The sequence below is a fragment of the Vigna umbellata genome, chromosome 9 (genome assembly GCF_029865625.1).
Source record: "Vigna umbellata cultivar VRB3 chromosome 9, Vumbellata_1.0, whole genome shotgun sequence".
Taxonomy (NCBI): domain Eukaryota; kingdom Viridiplantae; phylum Streptophyta; class Magnoliopsida; order Fabales; family Fabaceae; genus Vigna; species Vigna umbellata.
In genome coordinates, this window is record NC_142173.1 from 27,325,473 (window position 1) to 27,337,182 (window position 11,710).

An 11,710-nucleotide genomic window follows, 5' to 3' on the forward strand; every position below is an offset into this window, starting at 1 on the left:
CTGTTACAACATAAGGTCCATAATATTTTAAATCTGATTTGGCACTGCTCCTAAATGCTACAAAGATTTGTCTACAAGGGTGTAATTTCACGAATAGCAAATCTCCAATTTCAAAGGTCCCGTTAAATCTACTCTTGTCAGCCATTTGTTTTATCCTTGCTTGTGCCCTTTTCATGTGAAACTTGACCATCTTACATTGTTCTTCCCTCTTCTGCAAACTTTTATCGACCAGTTCAATCTTAGATTCCCCTGATAAACAGGGTAAGTTGGGGTGCCTGTCCATACATGATTTCATAGGCACTGGCCTTAATAGTGTTATGATATGTCGAGTTATACCACCATTCATCTAAGGGGAGTTATACCACCATTCATCTAAGGGAAGCCATTTGGACCATTGTTTAGGATGATCTGAACACATACACCTCAAATACACCTTAATGCATTTGTTCACTATCTCTGTTTGGCCATCTGTGTATCGATGGTAAGCAATTGAAAGTTGAACTTGAATTTCTTGATAAGCCATGAAGTCCTTCCAGAACTGACTGACAAAAATTGGATCCCTGTAACTTATTATTGATGTTGGACAACCATGAAGCTTAAAGACATTATCCATAAAGCATTGGGCCACATCAGATGTGGTATATGGGTGTTGTAATGTTATGAAATGAGAAGTCTTGCTCAGCCTGTTAACCACAAAAAAGATCACTTGTTTCCAAAAGGAATTGGGAAGATCCTTTATGAAATTCATAGTAACGTGCTCCCAAATCAAAATAGGGACTGAAAATGGTTATAGCAACCAAATCAAAATAAGAGAGTGAACCCGGTGAAATCTACCCTTAGCGAAGCCATTTCATACCATTTATGACTTTTTTCCACTTCTAAGTGCCTCTAGCTACCAAAGTCCACCTATATTCTTTATGTATTTATTTACTTGCACATAATTTTCCATTCTTTAGTTTATATGAGTTATTAATAGTATAATTATCTAGTATTACACGAGTTTCCTGGAAAACTATACTTAGTTTTACCATTTTATATTACTTGAGAAATTCGGTACATTTGTTGATGAGAAATAGTAAACTAGGAGTGGTGTTAATACTCCAGAACTAGTGTTAATACTCCTTGTAACCAGGAGTGGTGCTAATACTCGTTGTAACCAGGAGTGGTCCTAATACTCGTTGTAATTAGGAATGGTACTAATACTCGTTGTAGCCAGGAGTGGTGAGAATACTCTGTGAGATCCTGAAGAGGCAAAACTCATGAAATCATGGAAAAGATTAGTGAAACCCCTTAAGAGTTCTTAAGAGAGAACTAGACGTAGCTCAGGTTGAGTGAACCAATATAAAGTTCGTAGTTTATTACATTACTATTCAAAAGTTTTTCATTTGCTTTTATCACAAAAACTAGCATCTAACATCTCATAATCTTTATACACATACATATTTTCCTTACAAGTATTTAGATGTTGCTTTGTATAAAAGATTTGAAAAGCAGTAGCTCATAATTCATCTTTTGTTAAAACTTTCATACAGCCTTGTGAAGCATCATCGTTTGAGAGTATTCTTATTTGTTAATCTCTCTAAAACTAGATATTCCGAAGGCATTTTATCAAACGATATTCCTGATCTTGGTCTTCCATAATTAGTCTAACTTCATATGCCATAAGAAGATCATTGTGGTTGTTGACATTATTGCACACTGTTTATCAGTTGTAGATGGACAACCATTGAAGATGCAAATGGTTGAAACAATAAAGGGATCTCACCCTGCTCCTTCTTGCCCAACTCTAGCCAACCCGATGAAATAGTGGAGTGTTGATCTGTTAACAACCTATAATGAGCTTGATGTGTATTTATACTGATAATAGTCTATCTACCTTCATAATGTTGCCTCTATATGAGACTATGCCTCCTCTAGTCACCACTTGGTAGAAGAATGTGATGAAGGATATATGTCACCTGTACCGTAGGATACCTAACTCGCCAACGGTCGACCGGTGACCCGGGCGACCTGGCGACAATTACGGTCGCACTGTCACGATCATATGCATGTCGAACACATCGTCACGCCAGTCGTTTAGACGATCGCATCTACAAGTTAATGTCGACCACTTGGTGATCGACAACCAAACAGTGATGTCGCGACATATAGCGCTCGCACGACATCTCATATGTTTGTGTCGATACATAAGACGGTCGACATATAATGAGCGATGTCTAAATTAACAGTTTTAACATAAACGGTTTAGCGGTTAGAAGTAACCAGTTGCGAATATTGGTCAATGCCATGAATCACGGGAGTAACTGACCCAGTATCAAACACGATCTAGCAGTTACAACTTCCAAATAGTCAACTTCGATAACTGACCGGATTTTCAGGTAAACGGTTTATTTTACTGTTTTAAATATGAGAAGCACAGAGGAAAAAAGGTACGTTTTTCCTTGAGAGAAATTAAGAGAGAAATTATTCTTCTTCTTGATCACACATCCCTTTTCTGACTTGAGCGTCGGAGTGTCTTTGCAGGTACCCAGCCCATCTTCCCCTTCAGAGAGCATAACACAGGAAGAGAGATATCACAGTAACAGCATTATAGGAAGGAGTAGTTGCGATTCGTTAGGTTCGTATCTCGGTCTCAACATCCCTACTGAAACATCACCTAACTTGAGCATTGTTGAGCCATGTCGTACTCATCAATTTGGTGACACAAATGCTACCTTCTCAATAGATGATGTAGTTGTTGGAAAATGACTCCTATCAATGCTACGTCCTAGAACCCAAATGACACAACCCTTGGTTATCAAGGAAGCTATTGATGTTGAAGAAGCTACAAGATGGGCTTAAGCTCTCCTCGTGACATCGTCTATCATGCCAAGCTTGTGAAGCTCTTTTTCAAGAGATCACTATACATCGCCTAGCCTCTACCCCACACTATTGAACCAACCTAACAAATCACTATAACTAACTCATCCAACCCCTATCTTTAAACCATCCCATCCACTCCCCAACCCTTAACCCATATACCCCTATATCATGCTCTACCATCTGATATCACTCCAAAAAAAATGTTATTTAGTGGAGATTCTTTTTTCGATTTGCGGGGGTTTTTACCCTCCGCAAAATAATTTCCGGAGGTTTTTCAAACCGTCGCAGTTTGAGTCGCCACAGCCTATCTGAGGGGGTTTTCCGCGACCCATGGTATCACATTCAATTTGCAGAGGTTTTTCTGCAAAGGGTAAAAACCTCCTCTATTACCAACTATTATTTTGTGGCAATTTTTAACCTCTTTTATTTTTAATCATTTGATTACAAAAAATACCTACATTTTTTACACTATTTTGTGTATTAATATGTACTATTCAATTTGACAATTATACTTTGGAAGTTGTAACCTCCCTCGTTTGTATTATTTAATTTAAGGTTTATTACTTTATTTTGCTAGAATTATTTAATTTTCGCTACCATTTGAGGTGGTTATATTTTTAGATCAAAAATATTTATTTGTAACAATATTCAAACATATTAATGTAACTAAAGACATCACAAATTCATATAATTTCATTGTCAAAATCATCATAGTAACATAAAATCAATTTAAAATAAAACCCATCCTTACAACTTAATCAATAAGTACTCAAAATTCATAATAAACTAGATATAGTTTTATCCTAAAAAAAATTTATAAACTCCCTAAGTGTTACTTCCACAAGATGAATGTCTTTGATCTTGTACTCAAAGGAGACTTGGGCTCATTTGCATCACCAACTTGCTAAAATGATAAAAAAATAATTATAATTATACTCATACAATTTTGCAGGAAAGAAACAAAAAAAATGAATTTGTTAAGATAACCAATGGGAATGTACAATTTTACAGAGTACTATAGTTTGTTTCGCACTGCTTCTACTGGTAAATACACACACAATATATATATATATATATATATATATATATATATATATATATATTGTATAATAGTGAGGTTTTATATATCAGACCAGAAAGTTTGCTAACTATTTTAAATGACGTATGGTAAATCAAATTTTGTTGATATACAAATAGAGTAAAAAGAGAAGAAGAAATGTTATACTACCATTTACTGTCCCGAATATGAGGAATTGATTATCTACAACGTAGAGGCATTATGATTTTTTTCTCTAATTTTCAATCCAAAAAGCTCTTTAATATATAATAGTAAAAACTAGGGACCTGGTTTGATGTTTGAACAAGAACATTAATCTCCTAACATTAATTGTACAATCAATACTATTTATGTTTGACTCAGTAATCTTTTTAGTCAATATGTAGTAATGGTAAATAAGTTGACTGCCCTAACTAGGTAGTTTGGATCAAACAGTTAACAAGTCATCTAGCTGCTTGATATAATCATAAACTATAAAATGAACAAGAACAGACTTATGAAATAAGTTATCAGACAGTTAGGTGATAGAGATCTTACAGTGAAATGCTTCTCAACGTCATTAACATCATTCACCAAGGATGCTTTTGTATCATTTAATGAGATTGCAACAATTTTCGAATGAAGTTCCCCTTCATCAATCATGGCTAATGCACCCAAGGGTTTGACCTTCAAAACCTCATATTTTCCTCTCTTTCAGCGATCTCAACAACATCAACTGCAAAATTACAATGATTTCAGACATATTGTGTTGTATTCATAATATATAACATTATGGTAGGGAGGGAAGTCTACAATCTTTATTAATGGAATACCTGAATCGTTATCTCCCAGTTCTCCTTCAACTTTAGAGTTTGCAAAAGATGGATTTTCCCATGTTTGTGGAAGTAAGCCATAGTTCCAATGTATATTGTAGCTGGAGAACATGAATAAGATGTGTTTAAGAATAGGCTAAATATGAAACCAAATCAGTCTAGCTAGATCAACCAGACATAGTAAAAGAAGTCAAGGATGTGTTAAATGAGAGATGCAAAATGCTTCAACTGTTAAGGATAAAAAATTAACATGAAAATGGCATTTAAGAAGGAAGGGTAACTATCAAAGGTCAGCAATGGGTATTGAACCCTGAAAGTAGTAGATTTACGGTAGTAAATAGACAACACTAAAGAAGAAATATCACACCACATTTATCTCAACAATAAGGCAACAAAATAATATAGAGAATAGATTTACGTTAAAAGTGAACTGCCAATAACAAATAATGTAATTTAGAATAAGAAAGGAACAACATGAGCTCAGAAATGGTATCTCACGGGTAATATCAAAGCTTTCCCTTTTCTGTATCTTGTTTTATCGGAGTGAAAGCTTCATCAGTTGCAACCTCCGTCTTTGCACTGGATTCTTTAAGAATCTCAACAATGAAGTTGAAGATATCATCACCCGATGGCAATGGAATATCATGCCAAAGAGAAACCTAAATATTTTGCAAATTACATTTTAGGTACAAGTAACAGAATCATAACAGGTAGCCCACATGGCAGAAAACTCATTCTTTGAACTTTACTTCCATTTCCTAATTGAAAAGCTCAATATCTCATTAATAGTAATTCTTATTACATAGCTACACGGTTAATTAGCTTCCATCATATTAAGCAAATATAAATCATGATGAATCCTCATAAAACATTAAAATTTGGCTCCTGCTCAACATTTCTTTCATAAAAGCAGAGGAAATGTAGAAATGTAGATGTGTGAAACAGAATATCTCATTTAGCTAGTGAAGCATAAGAATATTTAAAACTATTCAACATCAGCCAAAACAAAGACTATCCTAAACAACTTACCAAACTATTGATCCATAACAGAAAATACAAATATTAAACCAGAGCATGGATTTGCACGGTGAAGAGTTCAAAGAATCCAGATGTGTGGGGAAGGAGAAAAGGATTAGCGCGGTGGTATTGGCGGGGATTCTGGGATGGAGCCGAATCGGCAGCGATCGTGGCGAGCTCGTCGGCTAGACTCGTCTCGTTGAGAAGGCGTGCCGAAGATAAATTTTTCCCTGGTGAATTTAAAAGTGAATTTTATTAACGTGACAAATTAGAAAATTTTATTTTTAAATTGATTCTTATTTATCTTTAATTCACTTAAATAAATTATAAAAAATCTATTTTTAAATCCTCTTAAATTTCTCTCAAATTTATTCTCTCATATCCATTGATGAACGGAAACTAAATGTATTGAAGAAAAGGAAAAGATAAAAAGAAAAAATAATTATAATTTAGGTAAGATATAAACCTCTCTTAGAAAGAATTTAAACCGCCTCTACTGTTAGCTCTTGAACAATTCACTAAAATCCTTTTAAATTATGTTAGTTTGTGGGAGTTTTTTAAAACCCCTCAAATAACCCCCAGATAATAGTTTTTTTTTGTAGTGCATAGCTTCTCTTACCCTATTTCAACATATGCATAATCTCATGGCACAACATTCTACAAACACTGCTCCAGAACATGCTGTTATACGAGCTGAGTAGAATGAGAAGTTCTTGGAAGTGGTCAACACCCTCACCCAAAAATTGTTCCTTCCGCCTACACCTACTACTCAACCACCACTACCTCCACCACCTCTATGCGGGAATGATGACCTTTAGTACCTTTTTGTATAACATTATATACAAATTAATTTTTGTTTGAATTTAAAAAAAAAATAAAATTGTTTAATTTTAAAAAAAAATAAAAATAAATTGAGATAAAATAAAAACACTAACTATCGAATTAAAATTAACATAATACGTGATATTAACAGGATCATGATAATTTTTTTATTTTTATAAAAATATTAAAAAATAAAAATAAAAATAATTACAAAAATATTTTAATAAAAATATCAACCGTGACACCTTCTTTAATTGTCTTTAAATGTCTCAGTGTAAAACTAAAGAAACTTAATTACTTCAATTTTTAAAAAAAAAAATATGGATTCAATTAAAACAAACAAAAAGACCTATTTAAAAAAATCATAAGAAAAGACCAAATGTATGATTACACCTTATAAATAATTCATACAAAAATTAAAAGTAAATATTTTAATTATCGTATGTATATATATGCAATTTTAAAAGTTTGGGACCACATTATTCCAGCTCCAATAATCATCCGGCCCTCTCATCTATATATACGTATGAGACCACCCAATGTTAAACATTCGCAGTTGCAGACATAAGCGAGCCTTGAACAAAATGACTCTTGTGAACCCAACGTTACTCAATTCCTCTTTTACTCCACATCTCACTTTTCCCAAACCTCTGAAACCAGTAGCTCCTAATCTTCTCCAACGTAGGATAATCTTCCCTCGCTACAACGCAACCACCACAAACGTTAACGTTTCTGAAAGAAAATCAGCAAACTACCAACCCAACCTCTGGACTTACGACTTTCTGCAGTCCTTGAAGCATGCCTACGCTGTAATTAGTTAAAGCATCATAATTATCATATACACTGTCCCTATTCTAAACTTTTTCTTACACACGTATACGTGATTCGTTCTTTGTATAACGTTTTCTGGATATAAGATACGAGGACAGGGCCAAGATGTTGCAGGAGGAAGTGAGGAGAATGATAAAGGATGAAAGTTCAGACATATGGCTCAAACTTGAACTCATTAACGATGTGAAACGATTGGGTCTGAGTTACCATTATGACAAGGAGATAGGTGAAGCCCTTCTTCGGTGTCACTCTTCTGCAGGATTCAGTAGCACATTCGTTAACAGAAGTTTGCACGAAACTGCTTTGTGCTTTAGGCTTCTCAGAGAATATGGCCATGATGTCTCAGCAGGTATAACTAACGTTATATTACATTTTATTATAAGCAAAATAAATTTTTTTTCTAAACAATTATTTATAATATTATTTAGTTTGTAAAATATCTGAAAACTACCATTAAACCTAACAAATAAGCACTAATTATGTTTTGCATTGATTCCTAATAAAGAAAGAACACTACATCTATATATACTTTCATTATGTTTTAATTATTTGATAAAAAATAGAAACCGAAAAAAGAAAGTGGTGAGGTAATTAAATGAAATTTTCAACTGTTATCTGTAGGAAAAAGAAGTGTGAACAAAAGTGGGGTGATAAAACAAAAATAAAACTTTATCATCTTACTTTAACCAATATTGTCATCGTATCAGACAAAAAGCGAAACACAGTACACATGTACAACATAAAGAAAACCAGGTACTGAGCTGTTGATGAACACCGTTATAGGCCTTAACATCATAAATATATGTATTTAAACTCCGCTATATTGTCATGTGGAGTTGGGGACCACCATGTTGGGTATTCAAGTGTAAGCTCACGTGGAATAGAAATAAAAAAATAGAACAATATATAAAGATGAAAGACTTATTAATCCATTGTCTTAAGGTTTTGGGTAAAGAGTGATATCGGTTCGTTATATAGTTGGCTAAGATGTTATTGGTGTTTGTGTAACTCACACGGATAACCTTCTCCTCGATAGATCCAACAATAATATCAAAGTCGAGCCAATGGTTCCCGAGTGTGAAATAAGAAAATGAAATAAGAAAGTAGAACAAAGAAAGTGAAATAAGAAAGTAGAACAGTATATAAAGATAAAAGACTCATTCTCTAAAGATTTGGAGTAAAGAGTGGTGTCGGTCGCTTGTATAATAATTACCAATAACCGACCTTTCAAATAACATTTCAAATAACAGCTTATGCTGCCTCACTAATCTGGAACAAGACTATGCCTAATAGACAGATAAACAAATAAGTTTTATTAATATATATATATATATATATATATATTTTAAATTCCTTATCAGTATTTTGAATATATTTATAAATTTAATTAGAATACCAAGTAATTGCAGTGGTATATAAAGTATTACATGTTTTTGTTTATTTATTTTAAGTATATAAGTTGAACATTTTGGTTTCTTTTATCAAATATAAGTGGCCTGTCTAGGTACTATAGCTTCACGTGTGTACTTATTTGATCATGTAGATATATTTGAGAGCTTTAAGGAGGAGAATGGTAATTTCAAGGCAAGCCTTGTGAGCGATGTGAAGGGAATGCTGAGTCTGTACGAGGCATCGTTTCTTGGATACGAAGGAGAGAAGATTTTGGATGAGGCCATGGTGTTCTCTAGCTTCCATCTTAGGGTTGCCCTCAACGAAGGTAAAGGCGGTAACATGCTTTTGGAACAAGTGAATCATGCATTGGAGCTTCCACTCCATCACAGAATTCAAAGGCTGGAAGCAAGGTGGTCCATTGAATCTTATGCTAAAAGAACAGACTCAAATCGATTTCTGCTTGAAGCAGCAAAGCTTGATTTCAATATTGTGCAGTCAACAATGCAAAACGATCTCCAACAAATGTCAAGGTGAGTCTGTGTTGGAAAAACGTATCAGTATTTAAATATCAAAGGATAAAAATTGGATGCAACATCAGACTGATATAAAATACTAATTTTAGTCCTATAATATTTAACACAAGATTAACTGAACTAGCAGTGTTGTGTCTTTTTCCATTAACTAAAAGAATGCCTGCTGCAACCGTAAATGTTGAAAATAAAAATCTACCAGACAAACAAATTCTGGTAAAAAAACTATACATGTCTTCCAAAAAGTCATGATTATGTGATTCCGCGCTTAAATTTTTCAATCAATTACGTATTCTTTCATTGTTTTATTATATGAGAAAGAAAATAGAAAAGGACAAAGAGAAGGAAAGTGGTGGGGAAGTTATTAAATGAAATTTTCAAGTATTATCTCGAGGAAAGAGACGTACGTGTGCACAAAAGTGGGGAGAAAGAAAAAATAAAAGGTTAATTAAACAGAATGAAAAAGGAAATAATATTTTCTGTTAACTAGACAATTATTCCCTTAAAAAAATAGAAGGTTACAGTTTTATTATGATCCTTTTCTATTACATCTTTAGAGATACCTCATTTTTCTTGATTACATCGTGATGAAGGTGGTGGAGGGGAATGGGACTGGCCTCAAAGTTAAGCTTCAGCCGAGACAGACTTATGGAATGTTTCTTTTGGACTGTTGGAATGGTCTTCGAGCCTCAGTTCAGTGATCTCCGTAAAGGCTTAACAAAAGTTACTTCCTTAATAACTACAATCGACGACGTTTATGATGTCTATGGCACCTTAGACGAATTAGAACTTTTCACTGCAGCTGTGGAAAGGTAGCTTACGTAAAAAAAAAGAAAAAACCTTCAATCACGAGCATGAAAAAAACTGCTGAAATTATTAATCAGTGCACTAATTAGAATTTTTTTTTTTTCTTGTTTCAGTTGGGATGTTAAAGCAGTTCAAGTTCTCCCTGATTACATGAAGATATGTTTTCTGGCACTGTACAACACTGTCAACGAATTTGCCTATGATGCCCTTAAGGAACATGGACAAGATATTTTACCCTACCTCACCAAAGCAGTGCGTTAATTCATAAATTATAGCAATTATTTCTTATATTATGTATACATGTTAGTGCATTATTGAGATTATTTTTGTTTTTTAATTAAATTACACAGTGGTCTGATATGTTGAAAGCATTCCTACAAGAAGCCAGATGGAGTCGCGACAGACACTTGCCAAGATTCGAGGATTACATCAACAATGCATGGGTCTCAGTCTCCGGGGTGGTTATACTCACCCATGTTTATTTCTTACTAAACCAAAGCATTACAAAAGAGGCACTTCAATCCTTGCACAATTACCACTCCCTGTTACAGAAACCATCCCTTATTTTTCGACTTTGCAATGATCTGGGCACATCAAAGGTAAATTTGATTCCATACATGACCATGTTTTTTTTTTCTGTGACATTTTTACATCATTAAAACAACAGCCTAAAACATAAAAGTAATTGGTCTTGTGTTGTAACAGGCAGAGTTAGAGAGAGGTGAAGCAGCAAGCTCCATTGTATGTTTCATGCGAGAAAGTGGTGCTAGTGAAGAGGGTGCTTACAAGCATATCCATAGTTTGCTTAACGAAACGTGGAAGAAGATGAACAAAGATAGAGTGTCACAGTCTCCTTTCCCTAAAGCTTTCGTAGAAACAGCCATGAACCTTGGAAGAATTTCTCAGTGCACATATCAGTATGGAGATGGACATGGAGCCCCAGATAGCACTGCCAAGAATCGCATACTATCTTTGATAATTGAACCCATTGCACTTTACGAGACGGAGGCATTACAACAAGTTGTTTATTAATATTAATGGTAATCTTGCAAAAGAATAATAAATTAGTTTGTATATAATTAAAGGGTTTGTTATCTTTGTATCATCTAGTTATTTTCAAGTTAAATTGTTAAAATATTTTCTTGATTCTAATAAAATAATTTTGTAACTTGCTATTTTACCTATTTTTTCTTCATCTAATATAGTAAAGATATGCATAAATTACTTTAAAGTAAAATTATGTTTTATTGATGATATTTACTAACAAATCATGATCTTTTGGTAAAAGTTAATTATCAATAGAGTTATCGGCGGAAACAAATTTTGTATTTATCGACGGAATGTTTCGTCAGTAAGATATTTTTGTTTTAATTTATCGATGAATCATTATTTGTTGGTATGTTTTTGATGAAATAAGGTCAAAATTTTGTCTCTTCTTCTCTTTTCCGTTCTTACTGTTACGCGATTTTGCTCATCCCTTTACCTCCACTGATGCGCATGTTCTCATCTCCATTGTTTTTGCTTTTCCTTTCATCTCCATTACTCTGCTCTTTTCCAATCGTCATTATTCTAAATCGTCT

The 11,710-nt window shown here is 33.8% G+C and overlaps 1 protein-coding gene and 1 pseudogene across 2 annotated transcripts; one reads left to right on the plus strand and one right to left on the minus strand.

Annotated features, from left to right (window-relative positions):
* Positions 1-3,523: 3,523 nt before the first annotated feature.
* LOC148193116 (soluble inorganic pyrophosphatase 6, chloroplastic-like) lies at positions 3,524-5,486 on the minus strand (annotated as a pseudogene). Its single transcript, XR_015782291.1, has 5 exons — positions 5,481-5,486; positions 5,230-5,390; positions 4,732-4,832; positions 4,457-4,634; positions 3,524-3,766 (listed from the first exon to the last, which is right to left on the minus strand). The product of XR_015782291.1 is annotated as a soluble inorganic pyrophosphatase 6, chloroplastic-like (transcript).
* Positions 5,487-7,127: 1,641 nt separating this feature from the next.
* On the plus strand, positions 7,128-11,310 carry LOC124831682 (tricyclene synthase EBOS, chloroplastic-like). Its single transcript, XM_088098467.1, has 7 exons — positions 7,128-7,378; positions 7,479-7,750; positions 8,945-9,323; positions 9,917-10,135; positions 10,244-10,382; positions 10,481-10,729; positions 10,836-11,310. The coding sequence occupies exons 1-7, from the start codon at positions 7,155-7,157 to the stop codon at positions 11,160-11,162; spliced, it is 1,809 nt and encodes a 602-aa protein (XP_087954593.1). The 5' UTR covers positions 7,128-7,154; the 3' UTR covers positions 11,163-11,310.
* The last annotated feature ends 400 nt before the right edge of the window (positions 11,311-11,710 follow it).

Coding starts and splice junctions, on each gene's coding strand:
- LOC124831682 (XM_088098467.1), top strand. CDS start 7,155: ATGACTCTTGTGAACCCAACGTTACTCAATTCCTCTTTTACTCCACAT. Junction 9,324..9,916: donor GATCTCCAACAAATGTCAAG/GTGAGTCTGTGT, acceptor ATCGTGATGAAG/GTGGTGGAGGGGAATGGGAC. Junction 10,383..10,480: donor TACCCTACCTCACCAAAGCA/GTGCGTTAATTC, acceptor TAAATTACACAG/TGGTCTGATATGTTGAAAGC.